At 38.1% G+C, this 22,253-nt stretch overlaps 1 protein-coding gene across 7 annotated transcripts in view; it reads left to right on the forward strand.

Moving 5' to 3' along the window:
• The window catches only part of Asb15 (ankyrin repeat and SOCS box containing 15), a 47,479-nt gene that overhangs the window by 15,190 nt on the left and 10,036 nt on the right, over positions 1-22,253 (forward strand). Inside the window, exons 1-9 of one of the 7 annotated variants that reach the window (XM_005402328.1) lie at positions 1,136-1,241; positions 4,724-4,905; positions 6,387-6,459; positions 10,841-10,949; positions 12,557-12,609; positions 12,701-12,832; positions 13,905-14,063; positions 18,968-19,213; positions 20,880-21,051. In XM_005402328.1, coding sequence (XP_005402385.1) covers positions 10,843-10,949; positions 12,557-12,609; positions 12,701-12,832; positions 13,905-14,063; positions 18,968-19,213; positions 20,880-21,051 — 869 coding nt within the window. In that variant the 5' untranslated portion in view covers positions 1,136-1,241; positions 4,724-4,905; positions 6,387-6,459; positions 10,841-10,842. Of the gene's footprint in view, positions 1-1,132; positions 1,242-4,723; positions 4,906-6,386; positions 6,460-10,840; positions 10,950-12,556; positions 12,610-12,700; positions 12,833-13,904; positions 14,064-18,967; positions 19,214-20,879; positions 21,052-22,253 lie in introns of those variants that run through there. The other 6 variants (XM_005402329.1, XM_005402332.1, XM_005402331.1 and 3 more) reach the window with 6 other exon arrangements.

A 22,253-nucleotide genomic window follows, 5' to 3' on the forward strand; every position in this document is an offset into this window, starting at 1 on the left:
GGGAATCGAACTCAGGACCTTGTGCTTGCTAGGCAGGCACTTGTGTCGCTGAGCTATATCCCTGGCCCGCTTTCAATACAAGTTTAATAGCGGCATAAATGTGAACTATTCCAAGGATGACAGAAGTGCATCCTCTTTTTTGTTATAGTTAAAGAAGCAGCAGGACTTCTCATTTCACATCTATGGTTCCTCAAATTCTATGTTCAAACTGATGAACCCACTACAATCTGCATATTTATTCATTAACATGGAACTAGGAGAAAAGGTCAGAAGGTGGTTGAGAAGGAAAACACTCTCAGAAGCATAGAGGGTAGGAAGATTCAGGGGAAAGGCAAGAATCAATGGCAGCAAATCCATTTCTTGGCAGCAGGCCAAGAAAATGAGAAAAGAGAAGGGACTGTGAACCCCAGAAAGTAAGAGGACACAGATCCCCAAGGATAGTTGTCATAATGGGCGGAGGGCACAGAAGCCGAGGGACTTGGAGCATTACTGTCCCGAGTAAACCCAAGGTCAGCCTGGTCAAAGCAACCTTAAAGCATTCTTTTCATTAGAAAATCAGTAAGGCAGATTTTATTGGGTCTTTTTTGCTTTTTGAAAATTTTTTAAGAAAATAAATGACACTCTTAACCTAAATCTTTTTAGACTGTATATGTGCTATAATTTAACCTAACATTTCTTGATCAGAATAGATGTCACTGAGCGTCCTATCCTCAGCCTAAATTAGATTGGCAATTATTAAATTCAAATAAAGGAAATCAATAAGTTAGTATAAGAAAGTTATATATAATATGATCTGATTAGTGTCTAAAAGAAGAATGAGAAAGTATATATTAAAATATGGATCTGGGTTTCCAGTACACAAATTCACAGGCCTGTCTCCTGGATAATTTTGAGATAAATTTTACTTCTGTTTAAGTGATTTTTTTTTCCCGCAGCAGGAATCCTCCTGCAGCTGAATTGGCAGATCATTTGTTTTTCTGAGAGCTCTCTGAACCAATCAGGACTCAGATAATCTTATGACTTGGGTTTCTTTTGATGAGAGTCTAGAGAAGTCATGGGTAATACTTTGCTGTGTGCCAAGAACCGCTAGTGTTTCAGTTGTACAAGGTCAGATCTTAATTTAGCCACCAACTGGATACTTAATTTTAGATACACAGAGGAGCACATGGGCTCCAGAGCACTTCCTCTGGTTTAAGAAGGCAAATCCCTGGATAAGAATGACAGGATGATCATTCCAAAAGGTGAGATTATGAAATATTTAATCCGTACCTTGTCAACTAGTTTATGGAAGAGTTCAGTATTGGAAATATTTTAAACAGGTGGAGATACAGACTGTGATAGCTATTCATTCTTTTTGATTGATCATCCGGGAGCTTGCCAGTGCCTGTCTAGACCCTTTTAAACTGTAGAATAAAGCCAGAGTTGTTTCATTTATTTATAGAATTCAACTGAATTACATAATATTAGCCCTAACAAAGTGCTGTATACTGACAAAAACAGGCCCAGGATGAATATATCATGAATATGTCTCTGAGAAAAAAAATTAAATGATTTTTGTGAATAGTTAAAATAAAACTCTATCAAAACTTTTTCATTATTGTTGCAAACAATAGATTCTTTTCAGATTTGAAAACAAATATTGTAAGTTAAGATGGAAAAAAACTGAACTCAAGAGAATACAGAATTCTGAGTCTGGAAAAATCCTTGAAATTTATTTGTTAATTGTTATTCATCTGGCTCTTAGTTGAACAGTTGTAAGGAACTTTCTACATCTAAAATGATTAGATTTCCATGAAAGAGCAGTGCTGTAGACAAGGAAAGTTCTATCATTGCTTTGTATTGAGAGCATTAAATTATTATGATAAAACCCCATCATTTTATACTTTGTTTTCATAAGAATATTTTATTTTTAAATGAAAATTTGCCAAACTTTTTGTATTTCCACTGTAGCTGAATAAACTTGCTGGTGGTTCACTTAAATTCTTTCAGCAGGCTTTTTCTGAGGCTTGTGAATTTCTAGTTTACAGAATAAGAGCTACTTTCCATTAATTCTCTCATAGCAGCTGGATCCTCAGCTACATATAGTGGCTGAGCTTTAGTGGCTTCTGCTACCAAGTGACTGTGTTTAGGTCCCACGTCTCTACCACCTACTAGACAGATAAGCCTGAGCACATTATCAAACCTTTCTGTGCTTCAGTGTCCTCTTCCACAAAAGGAGAGAGAAGTATGGTATAAACATTAAATGATCCATTTCACTCAATGCATATAGTATAATATGATTTAAGTAAATGTATGTCAATAGATGTTAGTTAAAATACTAACTTTATCAGTGCTAAGTGTTTAGTACTAAAATAGTTAAAATACTAACTTTATTAATGCTAAGTGTTTAGTACTAAAATATTAAATTATTAACTCAGTATAGCAATCATTTACTGAGGATCTACTATATGTCTGATTCTGTTAGACCTTGGAAGGGAGGGAAGACATTGGTCTTGTTTGGGAGAAAAGTCTGGAACGCATTACTTAAAGGCAGCAGACGCCCTGAAGGCACCGTCCTGTATGGTTTTGTGTAGCACTGTGCATGAAAAATGGCAAACACTGAGTGCAGATTTTTGAATAGATGAATAGAAGGGTCAGAAATATACAAAAGCCAGGAACTTGCCGGTCAATTCTCTTCCTATGTCTTTTTGACTAGTGGAGCAAGTGAGTGGAGTAGAATCTGTAATTCAACAAGGGATTAGACAATCATCTCTTGATGATGGTCTGGTTATCAAAAATGAGACACGAACACGGGATGTGGTGTCTTTCAGAGGATTTGTAACTGGATAAACAGCTTTTCTCAAAGGGTGCTAAATAACGGATCAAATCAACCTGGAACCTCTGTACTGTACTAATTTCTCTTCAACATTTATCGTTGTCAGTGAAGCATAAGGACACATAAGACAGCTTATTAGCTCTGCATATAGAATACTTGAAGGAATAGAAAATACATCAGATCTTAGCAAATGGGGATAAAGGTGAAACCTACAAAAGATGAAATATAATAGAAACAAAGAATCCTACACAGAATTATGCATCAAATAATGTGGGAAACATAAAATTTGTAGAACTGGGGGTCATAAGGGCCCAAATTGAGTGTGTAACATGATAACCCCCAAAATTCATGCGATTCTGGGCTAGATTTACAAATATATATTGTCCAAGGAAAGGGAGGTGGTCTTAACCTCTTAATGTTGTGCTGGTCTGACTCCACCCATTGGGCTGTGTTCAGAAGCCACAGTCCAAAGCCACTTCTAGGAAGAGATGGGTAAATAAGTGTGTGTACAGAAATCTGACAGTGAAGGAGGTTAAGCCATGTCATAAGAGTAGCACGCCAGAAGGCTCAAAGGAAATCTGACAGTCTTCCTGGGAGATAGGTAAATATCTCTCATATCCCAGAGAAAAAACATTTTCTCTGTGTGGTTCTGGGGAAAACACAAGTAATGCTATCACATAATGTTCTAAAGGGATGAATTTGACTTCAGTGTTTTTCATAATCTTTAAAACTAGCCAAAAATGAGGAGTTGTGTGCGTATGGGGGGCATTAATCTTGGCCCTTTGGATTAACTGAGACTGGCCAACTACATGCTGGGCAGTAGGAGATGGGACCTACAGGTAGGGCTGCCTGATGGTTTTAAGCTTGGCATTTGCTGGTTCCAGGGTAAAAAAAAGGAGAAGATAAGAAGGAAGTCAGAGAGCCTATTCAAGGGAGGGAATAAAACCAAAACTGCTGAAACATACTAGAATTCCACTTCCCCACTCCAGAAGAGTTCAGTCATTGGATGATAACAGGCACTGTTTACTGACTGACATGTTAGACATAGCTAACTACACAGTTGATGCAGGCAGACCAGGAGCTGAATAGACACTCAATCGCTACATTCCACCACTTCCAGCAGAAAGAAATTAATGGCATATATATATATATGATTTAAAAACAAGATACTAAAAAAATGCTATAACTCATAATTGTTTAAGTTTTGAACAGAAGAGTATTTGACTTAAACACCACACAGGAATTTTATGTCAAACAAAATACACTATGCTCAGGAATAAACATGTTTAGAGAGAAAATATGTATGCATACAAAAATGCCTCTTTAAGGCATAGAAATTTTTACTGTTATGCCTAATTAATGAGTCAAAAAATTTTTACTTAGCCTACCACTCAGTTGTGTAAACCAATAGTAGCTTTTTTTTCTTTTAATCTGTAGCTTTGCTTTCTTTAGAAACTGCTACTCAGTAATTAGTGAAAAATAACTTTTGGTCTCATGCAGACAATACAATAACTTAGGTTAGTGCTTTGATAATACAGGTTAGGCTTGTGCTTGACAGTCAGATAAATGCATCCATCTTTCAGATTTTTGCTCATTCCCAAGCCAGGAAACAGCCCACCTGTGACAGTTAAATGGGGCTGTCACCTTGATTGGCTTGGGAGCTGTCCAGGAACTGATGAAGCACACTGTGGGTGTGTCTTGTTGAATCATGGAGGTGTGACTTGGGGTTCATATCTGCTCCCTTGCTCCTTTCCCCCTTGTGCTTTCCCTGGCTCTACTTCCAGATCGCCATGAACTAAAATGTCTTTGCTCCACTATGCCTTCTTACCATGATATTTCTATCTTAGAACCAGTTCCCCATAGACTGAATCCTCTGAAACTGTGAGTCAAATTATTCTTATTTCCAAGGTTTGGCAGCTTTGACAATTTGGAAGTTGCGATGGACCTCTCCTCTCCTATAGATGTTTGGAATAGTGCCACCATGACAGGAGACTGATAAACAACCAGCATTCACCTGCTTTGCTATAAATTTGGGCAAGTTACTCTCTTCTCAAGGTCACCAGGGTTCTTTGCCTGCTTGGCCCTAAGAGGTACATGCTAGATCAGTTTGTTTGTTTGTTTGGAAACTTTATCTCCACAAAGTCAGTCTTAGTCACTTTTTTAAAAAATTATTTTTAGTCATCTTCTTATTTATGTTTTTCTTTTTGAAACTCTTAAGATGTACACTCCTACCAAATTTCAAGTACACAATATAGTTATTGTGCAATAGATCACCAGAATTTATTCATCCTGCATAGCTAAAACTTTGGACCCTTTGACCAAAATCTCTCAGTACTCTATTTGCCTAGCCCCTGGCATTATCATTAAATTCTGTTTCTGTGAGTGAACATTTTAAATTTCACATATATGTGAGACCTTGGGGCTGGGGATTTAGCTCAGTGGCACAGTGCCTGCCTGGAAAGCATGAAGTCATGAGTTCGATTCCTGGTACCAGAAAAAAAAAAAAAACTATATGTGAGATCTTTCAATACTTGTTTACCTGTGTCTGATTTATATTTAAGTGTAATGTTCTCCAGGTTCAGCTGCATTATCACAAATGACAGGATTTCCTTTTTCTAAGTGCTAAATGATATCCTATTGTAAATACATTGTTCATTGTCTTTACCCATTCATTTGTCAATGGATGTCTAGGTAGATTCCATGTCTTTGCTATTTTAAATAATGCTGCAACGAACATGGGAAGGCAAATGTCAGTTCCTTTGGAAATACACCCAGAGGTGGTATTGCTGAGCCATCGAGTAGTCATGTGTTTAAAGTCTTGAGGAATTTTGCACTGTTTTCATAATGGTTCTACCAAGAAATTTGGGAGTAAATCTAGGAAGTGCCAGATAGTGTAGTCACTTGATTGTGTTGATTATTTCACAATGTATATGTGTATTAAATCATTTAGTTGTACACCTTAAATATTTAATTTTAAAATAATTTGTAAATATTAGTTCTGTTTACCTCAACAAAATTGGAATAAAGTCAATTTTAGTTACTTAAAAGTGGCTACTCACATCATTCTTAAATATGTTACTAATGATATAAATATTCTTCAAATATATTAACCAACAACTATTGTATTCTACTGTATGTATAAAAATAGCATCTCCTACAAATTCCCTATTGTTGGGCATTTATGTAACTTCTAAGGTTTATGCAGTTTATTTTTTTAATTTTTTTTTATTTTTTTGGTTTTTCTCTGGTACCAGGAACCGAACTCACGACCTTGCGCTTGCCAGGCAGGCGCTTTTGCCACTGAGCTAAATCTCCAGCCCCGTTTATGCAGTTTAAATGTGGTTGAGATAAACAAGGACTATGAAAAACTAAAAGTGAATAGCCACCCAATTAACACCAAAATTATAACAAAATTTTATTTGTAATAATTTTACAATACCTTTAAAATTACTTATAAAGGGTAAAAGTACAGAAAAATGAGGATCAATATCATTTGGCATATAACTATATTTTCTTAACAAAATCAAAAAACGAAAATTTCCTTATTTAACTGTTGCTCTTTCTCTGATAGGATAAATCCCAATGATCCTCTCTAGGACTTTCACTAGATGAGCTCAGCAATCAAGGACAATATCATTTTCAAGGTAAAAGAAAAATTCCTCTATGAATCAAGGTCCTGCATTCCATACAATAGACTTATAGTTCCTTCAGAAACTTGGGGTTTGGATTTAGGATGAACTTGTATAAACTAAGGAAGATCAAATAGTGCTCCTGTTTTGGTTCTCTATCACCTCCAGCTAGTTCTCAACCTTGGACCTTCTCCATCATCCCATGTGATTTTTTCCAGTCTATTCTCACTGTCTGCTGATTGCTAGGATTTTAAAAGGAACGCTAGAGTAACAGTGTGCCCTAAAGGACAGCATCTCTCACTGATGTAAAAGTGACACTGACACAACAGGTGCTGGGGGCAGTGTGATATTTATGGACACACAGCCCTTCCTCGCACCATGGAAGCAACTGTCCTCCACTCAGCCCACTCTCAAGGCCAACTCTGTTGTGGACTCACAGACATTGTTTCCATTTTGTTATGACCAAGACAGAGCTAGGGTAGGCGGGATTATGAACTTGGATGTAATCGGGAGCAAATCGCCTAAGCAATTCATGAGGAAGATAGTTATATTTGTCCTGTTCAGTGCAAAGGAGAACTGTGATTCGGTGTCAAGGGTACTAGCATATTTCAAAGGACGCTCTGAAGGGTGTCACACTTCTCAACGGTCTTAACAGTAAAGATCAGTATGAATGAAGGATTGGAAATAGTTTGGAGGACCTGAAGCAAGGAGGCATCATGTACTCATGCTCACTCCAGCGTCATACCTTGCGACATCCCAGCCTCCTGACCACTTCAGTCAGGCACCCGCTGGTATGTTGATCCTATTTTTTGGATGGTGATGTTTAAACTCCAAAACAAAAAGTACAGAGTGAAAGCAAGGTTAGGACACTTCTGACCACCCTTAGCAACACAAAACCCAATTGCACAGAGCCCAAGAAAAAAGATTTATGTGTCTTTGGAAGCTATTTTTTATTTTTGGAAGGTATTGTCATCAAGAGTTGGCTGTTAGGAGCAGGATCAGTGTGTTTTCTTTTACAGTCAATAGACGATGGGATGTTTTCCTGCAGCTTCTGAAAGATCTTAGAAGTGAAGGTACGATGTGCTCAGACTGTGTTAGCTTTGCAACGACACTGGGCAGGTATTTTAACCTCTTGAAGCCTAAGATTCCACAGTGATCTATAATAACCACAAAATAACATTTACAGTAAGCTTTTAAACAAAGTAATATAGGTAAAGTGCTTTGTAAGGTGCTTCACACAAAGCCAGCACTAACCACATAATTTATGGTTCTTACAACTAAACATATTCTAAAATGTACATGGTTGCCAAACTCTTGCGCTATCTAAATTTTGGATTTGATTCATTCCATCTGTAACATGAATTATTAATTGCTGATGTCTGGATAATGTATTTGGATGTTAGCATTTAAAAATCCTGAATTTCACTGTTTTTTCAACCAGGGGTACATGAAAGAGTTTCAGGATCCACGAATTCCTTAAAATTGTATGCAGAATTTTAAGTAGGCATATATTCTTCTCCAGAAAGAATCCATAGCTCTCATCAGATGGGTTCCTGACCCTCAGCAAGGGTTAAATGAAAAAGCTAATTTACAATAAGATTGCCCAAGTTGTTTAATAAATCACCTACCTGGAGAGAATAACTGATCTCACTAGTGGGATTCTACAGAATAAAACTGAGTAGAAAGGGTCAATTAATTTCTTTAAACAGACTGAGAAATGACACACTTGTGACTAGATCTTAAAGGATGGCAATATATTACTTGACCTTACTGCCTCAACCCTGGAGTGGTACTTTATTTGAATAATTTCCTATTGACTTACTGGCCTTCAGTTCAGATGAAGTCTTTTTTTTGTTGTTCTTTTTTTGTTTTTTTCCTGTGCCAGGAATCGAACTCACAACCTCACACTTGCTAGGCAGGCGCTGTGCCGCTGAGCTAAATCCCCAGCCCGAAGATCGAGTCTTGTTTGAAGTTCGCAGTCCATATAGATAACTCTCTTTTTGCCTGTCTTGTTACACCTTGATATTTTTAAGCCCATCCCGGTGATGCTCCTCGATGACCCAGAACCTTGGTGCATGTATGCATACAGCCTCCCCTCATCCCGAGCTGTTGGGATGAGGCGGGGGAGGCCTGTGTTGGAGTGGAGTTGTCTCATGTAGGTTTTCCTATCTTCTCTGCACTGCTGTCATCAGGGAAATAAACTGTTCAGAATCTTTCTTGACGGTAGCTAAAAAGACATTAAAAGAAAATCCTTTCCAAGACTGAATTTCCAGAGTAATTTAGTTCCCAAGGAGCCTATGGTGTCTCATGATTCAGAAGACCAGGTTTCAATCAGGGTAGATTTAAACTGGTGACTTAAATAGGTGAAAGGCTTTGTATTCCATTGCTAATCCCACAGCCATGCGATTCCCCCATCACCATGGTAAAAGAAAACAGGCAGTGCGCAGGTTTAACTTTGTTATCTAGCTGTGTTATCTGAAGGACTCGGTCCTCCTTGTTCACTAGTAATGAATGTGAATTGGCAAACTTTTTCCTTGACCACTGAAGGAAGCAATTTCCCACAGTTATCAGAGAGTGGGAATAGAGGGAAAAGACATAAAGGAAAAAGAAAGTGCGGTTGCAGGTGTGACTCAGTGGTAGAGCTCTTACCTAGCATAGAGGAAACCCTGGCTCAATCCCAGGAAAAGCAAAAAGAAAGCAATACTGCTTCTGAGAAAACTAAGAACACAAAACATAAATATGTGAAGAAATTGCAAAGCAAATTAGAATGAGTACAAATACAGATGTTAGGAAAGTGTTACACAAGAAGAGATATTCACCGATAAAGAAGCCTAGTGAGAAAGTGAATTCCAGTAAGAGCTTACAACAGAAGGACAGTCTTGGGCCAGGCATGGAGCGGTGTGGGCCATGAATGTCATCAAAAGCTGGAATCTTCATGAGTGAAGTTTACAAAAGCACAGAAGTGAGAAAAATAAAGCCAAACACAGTGAGCAATCAAATTTGTTTAGTGGAAGAAACTCCATTCCTGATAGAAACAGTCAGTTATGAGAACAAAGCAGAGCCTGGTTTGTGTTCCAGTGTTGTTTTATCAGATCATTAATTCATTCTATACACATGTAGCAACCTTGAAACCATGAGGCTATGGCTCTGTACAAACTGAGGTTGTAACTATTTCCCTGTTCTTATGCAGTTACCTTTTTGGGGAGGAAACCATGAACAAATAAACACTTAGAAAAAAATAAAATAGATCTATTTGGCAAAGAAGACCACAGGGGAGGGTGTCCCATGGTGAGTGGCACTGGGATCAGAGGAGCAGTGCTGCCACCGCAGTGACCTCCAAACACTACCATTGCCCTGTATCCGTTCTGTTCTGAAGTTATCATCAATAAAATGCTAATAATGCTATTATGCACCCATCCAGAGGTCAAGACCTTGGCTTTGAGCATGCGTAGAGCTGTCCCTGGAGTTTCAGACCATGTAGCTTTGCAGAATGAGAATGTCTGCTGTCAGCTGTGTTTGGGAAATCACCTGCACAAAGTTTATGTTTTCCCCCCTTGAAAAGGCAGACTGCAATATTAAAGTGTGCACAGAGAACATGCTTCGGTTTGAAAAGTATTAGCTCCAGATTATTTCATATTGGTTCAGTTAACCTATCTGTAGAATTACTTTTATTTCTACACTGACTAAACTTTCTCACCAAATACAATAAAACAATTGATCCAACAGTAAAAAGAGATATTCATTCTTCTAATTTGATATTTGAAAGAAATAAGTCAATAAAGAATAATTTACATTTTGTGTATTATCCCCAGGGGAGATCGGCCAGTCAGAAGCAGTGGCTTGTAATGGATAGACAGAATTATATAGGGAATGCATGGGGAGCATACAGCAGGGCTGCTCTCAGGCCTGCAGATGTCCTTAAGATGGTCCTTAACTGTTCGGTGATGCGCCGAGGCCAGGCAGACCTTGCGACTGGGTTTGTAAGAATGTAGAAGAATCACTGTTCTCTGTTATTGCCACTGACCCAGCTCTTTTTAGGTTGAGCTTTGAACTCGTAATGTGTCCTGTAAATAGCTGGGCCAAAATTAGTACACATCAGAAACTTGGAAAAAGAGAGTTCATATGAACCCAATGGCAGCCAACACTGAAGAGAAAGTAAAACGTTTAAAAATGCAGATGTTCAGTGGGCCCCAGTTTCCACAGTTAGAATATCCAAGTAAAGAAAGTGGACCTCACATATTTTTAAGGATTAAAATATTAACTCCATTTTTATTGTTAAATAGAGAAAGACAAATGCATTTTAGTGTTTCCTTTTGCTTTTGTAATGTTAATCCTGCCTGATCTTCAATATTATTTGTTGACATTAAAAAATTGCCTCTTTCAAAATTATGTCCAGGTATGGATCCTAACGATGACCTCAATGAAGATAATCTTACAAGTTATGATATTCAGCTTAGTATTCAAGAATCCATTGAAGCCAGTCAGCCCATATTTCATCCTGAAAGGTAGCATTCTTTTTTTTTTTTTTTCGTACCAGGAATTGAACTCACGACCTCAGGCTTGCTAGGCAAGCACTTATGCCGCTGAGCTATATCCCCGGCCCAAAAGGTAGCATTCTAAGCAACTATCTTCAGCAAAATTTCCTATGGCATTCATTTCTGACTCTTGCTCTGGGAAAATGTTTCCTTTCTTTTCTAGCAGCAAATCTAACAGCCTTGTAAAGGCCACTGTGCGCAGAGTGTAATGCTCCTTTCTGCAGATCTCCATCTTGTGTGGAAAACAGCACCATCTAAATAGAAAATTTCTAGTTGCACTGGACTGGATAGGATTTCCTATTTTCTAAATTGATAGTTAAAAGGACAAGGAGTCATTTGAACGAGTTTTTGCAAGTGCGGTTTATACAACAAATGTATAGATAGGTCTGAACATTATATAGCACTTTCTTCTACTGTCTCAGGTAAACTTTATAAGTAAACAAATTAAAATACACAATAAAAATTAATGTATTATGTAAGTAGGGGTTAGTGAGTCTAAAACAGGAAAAATAAGTTTCTGTCTGGAATAAAACATGCTTCTGACAAAAAATAAACCTTAGCTTATCTTCATATTCTGTTATCTTATTTAGAATCTTATATTCTGGAATTGAGTAATTTTTAAAATAAACTCAGTGCTACAAAATTATTGCTTTTGAGCTTTTAAAATGGACTTAATACATTTACATTTCTAGTCTTTTTAATTTTTCCTTTAGTGTCAGCAGATTTTAGAACTTGAGAGTTCCCTGGAAGGCATTAAAACTCTCGAATGCTAATGAATATTTTTCCTCAATATGGTTAACTCTTTTAATGGAATTCTATGCGTTTATTTAATTCACGCACACATAACCAGAGAATTGCCATGAAAGTTTAAATCATGACCTGCTGGCCGGTGATTGGGAGTTTGTTCAATTTTCATTTGTAGATTATTTGACAAAAACTCTAATATGCGGTGTGAAACATAAGTCCAAGTAAGTGTCCATTAGCAGTCATTAAGTTCCAAACAACAAACATCTACTGAATATAGAGTTTTCAAAACTGGAAACTTTATCTTGAAAATCCTGCCTAATCTGACCATTTTTATGGGTGAAGAAATGAACACTCAGAGAGAATACTCGGCTTCCCCAGGCTGAACCCAGTAATTCTGATCCTGAATTTGATCATTTTCTTCTTCTTCACTGCTCAGGGAGACTGGAGACACAGCACCATATCTTTTACAATGTTCACTAGTGTTTTGTTTTGTTTTTGTCTTTTTGAGACGGGGTCTTGCAGTTCAGGCTGGCTTTGAGTTCACTTTATAGGACAGCCTAGTCTCAAACTCACAGTGATCCTCCTGCCTCAGCCTCCTGAGTGCTGGACCACTCACCTGGCTTCCCTAGTGTTCTTAAGTCTGGTATATCATAAATATATTCTGCATCTGAGTCAGGAATTTACATTGTAAAAGTGGATATAATCAGTGTGTGTGTATTTCCTTTAGATCTTATTTTAATTATTTCCAAATACACAATATAAATTTTAAAAGTTGGGTTCTTTAAAGTATATCACTAGTATAAACACAGCTTGTTTTTCTTTTCTGGTAGATTTGTGCCACTAAGTGATCAAAACAGAAAACTTGTGGAGGCTATAAATCAAGGTTAGTGGGAATATTTTAGACAGAGGAATAGACTGGAAATATTACCCTGCAAAGGCCAAGATGTGTCATTCAGTATATGGATTTCATTTAGGTCACATCCTTGAGCTCCAGGAATGTATGAAATACAAATATGCACTGGATGAAGCTGATGAGAAAGGATGGTTTCCACTGCATGAAGCTGTTATTCAGCCCATTCAACAGATACTTGAAATTGTCCTGGATGGTAAGACAGCATACACCTTTTGATGAAACTACAACAAAACAAAGTTATGATCATTTCCAATGAACGTAACAAGCAAAAATAAGTGAATAAAAGATTTTTTGGAATTTGAAAAAGGCACTGTCCATGTTGTAAACTCAGTAGAGAAACTTAGCACATTTTGTGACATTTGGGGTTTACCTTTTGCATCCTTTTATCTTAGAATATGAAAGATTGGTAGGAATGTGTTATTATCAATTGAGTGATAAAATATTTTACACATTGTGAGTTGATTCAAACATAAAGTATTTTTCTTTTGAAAGTCATTTTAATTTTTCATCTTGAACTATTACTTGACTTAATAATTACCAAAAGATTATTATGTATTACAACATATAATTCTTACAACCATTAGTTTTTCTAAATGTACCCATTATGAGTAATATTATCAGTCAAGCCAGTAATAAACATGAGTAATAATTTTTGTGCTATAACACGGTGTTTTCACATACCAAAATCTTTGAGAGTGCCTTATCTTTCACCAAAATCTTTGAGAGTGCCTTATCTTTCACCTTATTTTTCAAGAGTTGCTTACTACACACTTCTATGTTTTAGGAGATAATAAATAAATGAAAATTAGTTTACCAGCTAGAAAAGCAGACAGCTAGCGAGACTGATACAGATGACATTAAAGACAATATTTTTCTAACATATTCTTACACATTACATGTCAATATATTCATTCAAATATATTATTTATGCATCTTATTTAACAAAAATGATTTCAGATGTGATTTAAATAATAACACAAGGGATTGGAGAGTTGCATTACAAGGTATCAAGAAGTAAGAATCAATAGCTTTTAAAAAAGCCACTATATGTTGGTTTTCTAGCTGTCAATTTGATTAGCAAGTCCATGTCTGTCTAGTTATCCTCACCATTACCTGGCCAATTTTTTTCATATCTCCTTTTTAATCTTCCCTTTATCATCAGTTACTGTTTAATCTGATATGTATAGTATTGAGTCATGCTGATCTATGCAATATAATTTAAGTAAATGTTTGAAGATTTTTAACGCAATTCTTTGACATTTCAGCATCCTATAAGACTCTCTGGGAGTTCAAGACCTATGATGGAGAAACGCCCTTGACTTTGGCAGTCAAAGCTGGTCTGGTGGAAAATGTAAAGACTTTATTGGAAAAGGGAGTATGTCCCAACACCAAAAATGATAAAGGAGAGACACCTCTTCTGATTGGTAAATGATATTTTTTTGAAAACTTACTTAATTTGAAACAAATAACAAGTATTTAATATATTTAATAGGAATTTATTGGAAACCACTGAGATTGGCCAGAATTATGCAGCCTCAATTCCTTCCATTCTCTGAGCTCCTCCTCTGACCCCCATTTCACCCACGCTGTGATTTTATTTTCCTGTCCCAGAAAGAGGTAATGTGAAAATAGCTACATCCTGTAGAAAGATAGCTACATCTCAATTATAGAGAGGGCAGTAAATTCAGGAGTGGTTTGACCTCGTGTAATTAGACCAGAGATGTAAAGTCTAAAGGAACACAGTACTCTCTGCATAGGATCCAGTTGGAAAGAGGATTGTGTGTGCAACATGGAACCAAAAGAAAGAGATAAGAGTAGAGATTCCAAAGATAGATACAGGTCCTCATCAGAACAACCAGAATGAATGGTTGTTCTGGAATGAAGTGGAACCAGCAAATTCTGAGGAACAGGTGCTGAGCATGGAGCCTATGAGTGCATCACAACTGTGACACAACCACGGAAAGATGGCAAATCTTAAGATATCGTCAATCAGCTTCTTCTCAGACTTGTGAATCCTGCTATTTATTGAACAATGAGAATTGACAGGACTATCTGTGGAAACAGAAACAGGTGAGATTAACTACAGATGACCAAAGGTGATGTTTCCTTTCTCTTACGGACTGACATGATGGAGCAAGAATTTGGACTTTGACACCTGAGATCTGTGGGTCTCTATCCTGGCTGTGACACTGTGATTTAAAGAAATGTAGAAAGTTATAACAGTAGTAAAATATTTTCATTTGATGGCATGCACTCAGCGACATTAATAAAACAAAATGCATTGAGAAGTCACATTAAACCAGATGGTGAACGGGGCAGCCTGGATATGAAGATGAGCAAACTAATCTTCCTCAAAGAGTCTAATAGTGGAGCCGAACCTATGGCGCACTCTCTGGAGCAGGCTGTTTGCATCGCTGACAGCTCTAAATGGGTCAACCATCACTAGTCTAGTAAGAGAGCTATGTATGATTTAAATGAAGAAGTCATGCTGCAAATGCTATTGTACATATGTATCACAGTGAATTAAGGACATAAGGAGGGAGTGAATATGCAGAGACTTCAAAAAGATTAAACTCTTTGAACTGGGTCTTCAGGGACACAGAGATGACTGAGTGGGGAGTGGAATGTCAGTCTGAGTGGATTGTTCCTCACTCTCACTGCATGTCAGAGCCCTGAGCTTTCCTAAATTCAGACAACAACAAACGGTTGAATACAATAGCTATGAAACTGGAAAATCTTCTGTAACTACAACAAAAAAAAGACATAAAGCAAGCAAATAAATACAAATGACTTTAAAAGAAGTCATTTTCCAACCACATTTCAGACATGTAGGGTTGACAAGGTGACTTTGCCACCATGACAGGAGCTTGCAAGATTGCTCCAAATGTCACCATTTTCTAGGAAACAAGCAGGAAAGAGAAGAGCAGAAGCCCTGGGAGCACATCTCCAGTTTAAGAAAATGACCTAGACATTGCCCACAGCAGTTCCATTCATATTACATTAGTTCAGATTATATTCCACCAACAGTTAAGGGAGGTTGTGATATGTACTTCCTACCTGGGTAGTCCATAACCAGCTAACACTTGGGAGTTTCTATTGCTAACAGGAAAAGGGCTAATGTGAATCCTGAGGAACAGACAGTAGCCTCTGCACACATATTAACCAGACTGTGTGTCACAGTAACACTGTGACTTTCATTAATAACCCAGAGCTCTTTTCCTAGGCAGGTTCTACAGAGACTAAGTAGAATATCCACCCCTGGGTTATTTTTCACTATTAATATGATCTGTAATATTATTTAAAAACTAGCATACGCCATGGATATTTGCAACAACATCCATGAATTTGATGTTTTTATAGATAACCTTTGATTCTTGCAAAATGGACACAATTTCAGAGTTGTGTACTATTTTACTTCCCAAACACAGAATTATTGTGTGAAATGTGTTACAGATAGCTGATTAACTTACAGGGGGAGGTAAGAAAGGGGAAAATGTTGTTCTTTTTTCTGTGTAATTCCATTTCTTAACACTCTTCTTAGCCTGTTGTCATCATCGTTTATCTATTTATAGACTATTCATATTTTCTAAAAAAAAAAACCCTATAATTACTTCCGTTCCCTCCTGTGACCTCCTTCCTTGTCAACTATATGGCTCTTACTTTGGGCACACTGAGTATCACCTCAAAGTGTTGCACAGTTACTTGCTGAGGGGTGGATATCTGATTTGTGGTGATATGACACTTACTAAGGCCTTTTTTCACTTTCACTCTCTCTGTCCACCCCTCAAGACTAGGTGTCACTTTACTCAGTTGGAGATACTCAAGCTTATCCTGACTAGCAGAGCCCAGAGTGGGGAGAAGGTTCAGGACTGTTCAGTACAACATCCCAGTCCACTCCCCTCCGTCTTTCTTGACCTTCTCCCATGGACACACCACTTCCACCCCTGTGGACACTCCACTTCCTCCCCCGTGGATACTCCACTTTCTCCCCCGTGGGGACACCACTTCGGCCCCCTTGGACACACCAGTTCCTCCCCCGTGGGCACACCACTTCCTCCCCCTGGGGCACTCCAGGTCCCCCCCCCCCCCCCGGGCCCCCCCCTTTCCCCCCCCTGGGGCCCCCCAGCCCCCCCCCCCCCGCCCCTGTGGACTCTCTACTTCCTCCCCTGTAGACACTCCACTTCTTTTCACTTCTGACATTTTCTTTCTCTCTTTGTTTTTTGCGGTACTGGGGATTGAACTCTGGACTTTGCGCTTGCTAGGCAGGCACTTATATCACTGAGCTACATCCCCAGCCCATTCTTTCTCACAAATTGATACACATCCTCTTCACTCCAGCTCCACTTTCAATCTTCCAGCCCTTTTCCAGATACCTCAGAAAAGTCTCTCTCCTATCTGTTCTGTGAGTCAGAGATCAGTCATAACTAAGAATTAAGTTACATTAGCAATGTACATATATCCAGAAAAAGAAAGAAAATGACAAATTTATAATAAAAAAGAAAAGCCAACCATCTATAAATGTTCAAAAGGGCCTATGATTTAGGTAAAGTTTCCCATATGATTCCCTCAATTCAACTTAAATGTGGTATTTTTTAAGCATTTGTTACTGAAGATATAAACTTGAAAATTATTAAAAAGATTCTGAAAAATTCTAAAGAATACTAAAGAATTTCTCAATTTTGGATTTGAAATGCTAAAGAATTAAAATATATATAATTTATACATAAAACTTCAGAAATTTTTCATTCTCATCTTACTTAATGAGTTCTATTATTTCAAAACTTTGCCTTAATAGTTTTCATTATTTCTGTCACTTATTGTTCAAGAATGTCTTTATAGGTTAGCTTGGGAAGCATTTCCCATAATTTGCCCTATTTCTCTTAAAAATACGTCCTTTCTCTTAAAAATACGTCCTTATATAGGAAGTGGATTTTAATTTTTGAGAATTTTTTTAAGCTGAAGATGGCAATCATATGTTGTTGTTTGATGAAGATTAATATTGCTGTGCAATATATTCTTGAGTGAAACAAAAGGAAACAGATCATGAGGGCAGAGGCTCACTATTTTAATACTTTTTTTCCAATTATAAACGGCAAGGAGATAAATGAGGACACACTTCTCGCAGTGCATTGAGCTTGCCTGGAGTTTGTTCTGCAGCGACATAGCCAGGGTGAGGTAATTCACCGCAATTAGAGCTGCCAGTGGCAGATGGGCGCTTTGGGGAGAGCCATTTGTCAACAGATTCTGCTGCAGACTGTGAACAGGGAAAAAAGTGGAACCTGCTCCAGACGAAGAAGGAAAAACTTGTCTTCACCCCCAGCACACATTTGGGGAGCCCTTTCCCTCCCCTTAGCCATAGATCTTTCTGAGTTCTACCTCTTTCCTACGGAATGGTGTGTGTGTAATCTCACACAAAACATCTCCTCCTGCCTTCCCAGCGAGGTTCCCACTGTGACTCTTTGCAAACAGAAGACAGGATGGGCTTCTTCTCTCGAAGGGCACCCTGCCCGACAAAGAGCCATTCATCTGAGAACAAAATGAATGAATGAATGAATGAATCATAAATGGATGAGGAAATCTAAGATCTGTTTTTTATTAAAACTTTTACTTGATTAAAAGGAAAAAAGTGTGTTCTATCTTCTGGAAGAATTTACATCTTAACAGGGCCAACCTAGAGATACAAACAGAAAAAGAGGCTCTTAACAGTATGGTTGCAATCATTACAGACCAGCAGGGGGCAGAACAGAGAAACATCCCGCTCAGTCACGGACTCTTACATTGTTCATCCTTTTAGAACAGCTGAGCTGCTCAGATTCATCACAGTCCTATTGTTAGGTCTCCACGAAGCTCAGAAAAGTCCATTCAATGTTTACTGCTGCCATTGGTTGGGGGAAAGGGAAAAGCATTTTTCTGGGCGAAAACTTCGTAAACATTGTATATACGTGGAGCACCAGGTTTCTGGGAATGATAAAATGATACAAATAATTTACTGCCCTCCCGTATGTGCTGGGACTAGCACTCTGCATGTATCAGCTTATACAACCCAGTGACCAACCGCTTTGTTAGTGAGTGGACTGAAGCTCGGAAAGAGTACACGGCATTTTCCATGCAACTCTCACCACCCTCGGAGCCTTAAAGAAAGAGACTGCTCCTGAGTATTCATACTGCACAAGTAGAAATTCAGATACGTGAAATACAGTATTCTTTCATACAATAAAAAGAGCTAATATCTGTTTTGATATTAAGTTGGTAATTGCTTTAATACTCTGTAAGTTATTCATGTTAATACGTCTACTGTTGGCTGTTCTTTTTAAAAATCATTCTCAAGCTGTTAAAAAGGGCTCCTTTGACATGGTATCTGCTCTGATTAAACACAACACCAGCCTTGACCAACCCTGTGTCAAGCGATGGTCAGCAATGCATGAAGCAGCCAAGCAAGGCCGAAAAGACATCGTATCTCTGCTGCTAAACCACGGAGGCAACGTCCACCTGAGAGATGGATTTGGAGTCACACCGCTCGGTGTTGCCGCAGAGTATGGTCACTGTGACGTTTTGGAACATCTAATCCACAAAGGTGTGTGAAAAAGAATGACCGCTTCCCTGACGTCCCTCCTGCCTCTGGGCCTCTCCTCCATCCTCCTGAGCTGCTCTTCCACCCCTGAACGTAGCTGAGCATGAGGCTCTCAGATCTATATCCTGCCTCTGCCATAAATCCCCATTCCACAACAGAAATAAGCCCTATATATTACAGCTAAGGATGTGCAAGCTCAGCTCTGATTGCTCTGTCTAGAGGCAGCCTGGTTTCCACCCAGGTCTTGCCTGTATCTTTGCCTACATTGAATTCCTTCTCTTTTCCCACACCCCAATATAATAATATATCTCAACCAGGACTAAAAAATTAGGTTTATCTCTAATTCCTCCAACATTTTATTTTCTAATCCCATTAGCTGCAAAGTCCTAAAAGGCCTCTTTGTCCTCACCTTGCCATCCAGCTGCCATCCTTGGTATCTCTCACATCTTCTCTGGACCAGTATAATCATTTCCTCATGATTCCAGATTTCCAGTCTCCTTATCTGTGTCATGCATGGCAATTAAGGATCCTGTCCTTAAAGGGCCATTGAAATAAAACTACTGCATTAGTTTGAATGGTTTTCCTGAGTTCGTGCTTCACTATTCCCATCTTGTATCCCTATGTTACAGCCAAAGTAGACAGTCAGGATTCCCAGACATACCTGATATTCCCTCTGTCTAGGTTGCATCAGATACTTTCCCTCCCTTGGAATACACTCAGTAAAACTCACCTCCTCTCTAAGTTTTACCTTAATTTTCCCCAATGGATTGTGACCTTGCCTCACTTTAGACCCTTAAAGTGTTTTACACAATTACACAACCAAGAGTTAAGACACCTAATTCACGAAATGGCTTCTGCTATCTACTGCTACCTTCCTACCCCTTTGTCCTATGGAGGAAGTAAAAACATGGCTAACGGGTCAGGGCGTCTTCCTAAACACCATGCTGCTCATGAGGGAAATTGTCTATGAATAATATATTGTGGGATAATCACTTTAAATTAAAAATACACAGTGCCACCTACTCAAAAGGTTAAACATTTATCTACTCTTGTTTCCTCATCTCTAAATGAAGGCTAGGACCGCATAACACCCCAAGTATCATCTATGGGGAACAGCAATGTTTTTTTTTGTTTTTTTGTTTTGTTTTTTTTTTAGCAATGGTTTTTAAAGTGTCTCAATATAATCTCATTTATACCTTAACAAGTCCATGAGAAATAGTATGCATCGCTCCGCCTGCAGGTGCAGATGTGTAGGTGAGTAGACGTGGGCAGCCCTCCTCGGTCATAGTCAGATACCGTCCTCGCGCTTGCACCGTGCTTCCTAGAACTGACGCACTGGAGCGTAGTACAACTAATGCTCTCCGATGACATTTTGTTTCACTTCCCTCTTACAATTAAGAGTCAAATTTAATTCATTCTAGGGTCACACATACTTTTTTTACATACTGTGGAGTCCACAAATATTCGTTGAAGTAGATAGAGGGTTAATTATTGTTACTATTTTTAATAGTTTAATGGTCTCTTTTTCTTGGAAGCATTTGTCCACTGTGGAAATCAATTTGTTGGTTTAACTTTGAGTTCTAACCAGAAAGAAAAGCAACAGATTGTTTTGAAGGAGGTAATCTTAGCAGTGCTGTTCAGTCACCCTGTGCCATGTTTACACTGCCAGGTGGTGATGTGTTCGCTTTGGCGGATGATGGGGCATCGGTGTTGTTCGAGGCGGCGGGAGGTGGGAATCCTGACTGCATTGCTCTCCTGCTGGAGTACGGAGGAAGTGGAAACATACCCAACAGGGCAGGGCATCTCCCCATACACCGAGCTGCCTATGAGGGACACTATCTGTGAGTAGCGCGTTATGGGCTGATAACTTTACACTAAAAATGCAAAATCATGTTCACGGTACAATCACACATCCCTCAGTATATGATGCTGCTCAAAATCCACAGGGAAATAGGCAAAATGTTCACAAGGTTTGTATTTAAATGCTTACAAGTTATTTGATTGTCTCATTCCTATGTTCTTGCATTTGAACAAAATGAATTTATACTATTTTAATAGTGAAAAGAAATGCGATTTTATTCTCTTTTAGATGGAATAAGTTACAGTTGAGAATTTTGTACAAGCTGTTCCAGTGAGTCTATTTAAAAATGTGGTAACAAAAGGCTATGGAGTTTCTAAAAATTTACTCTTGACAAGGATTAAAATTTGTAACAGTATAATAAGTTATTCTATTTCCTAGCATCTTCAGGATATTATAGTGTGAAGGTAAATGTATTCCTCAATAGAAAATTTCACTATAAGTTTAGATTTCTTTGTTTCCATACAACTAGTTGAAAGTAGTTTTGACTCGTGTGTTATCAACACACACAGCAACATAAGTCTAGAATCACTATATTAAATACTCAGTGTAAGAGGTGGTTTAGGCAATTAAACATATTTCATAACTTCAAAAACTTTGAAGTAATTATGCATTATGATTTTCAGTAGCCATGCTGGCTAAGTTAAGGAGCTAATGATGCATAATTGGTGCTAAGTGACATGTTGTTAAAGTTTACCTGGATTTCCTCCTGGTGTTCATAAATTCACACATAGTAGCTCTGAATTAGGCACAAGAGATCAAGTTATCCTTGCTTGCGGCTCTTGTGCATGTCTAGTTGGTTAGTCAAGTGTGAAATTCACAAGTATTTATCACATGTACTTAGAAACATAAGCTGTGGTCAGTTATTTCAATGGGACTGATATAAAATTGATGAAATAATAAAGACTTGTTTTGGCTAAAAATTCTATTCTAAATTATATGGAAAGAGACAGGTTATATACATGACCAATATTAAATAAATGAATGCTTATGAGTTAGTTAACAAGGAATAATTAATATGGATCTTAAGGTCAAGGTCTAATCTCTACATGTAACTGTGTGTTTTAGCCAAATCATCTTAGCCTTGGAGACTTTATTCTTCTGTTAAGATTCCAAGTTTGATTCCAGCTCTCACTTCCTATGACACCATGGTTCTAATGGTCAAGATCAAGAAGATTTCTTGAA

The sequence above is a fragment of the Chinchilla lanigera genome, unplaced genomic scaffold (genome assembly GCF_000276665.1).
Source record: "Chinchilla lanigera isolate Chin_1 unplaced genomic scaffold, ChiLan1.0 scaffold00078, whole genome shotgun sequence".
In the NCBI taxonomy this organism is placed as follows: Eukaryota; Metazoa; Chordata; class Mammalia; order Rodentia; family Chinchillidae; genus Chinchilla; species Chinchilla lanigera.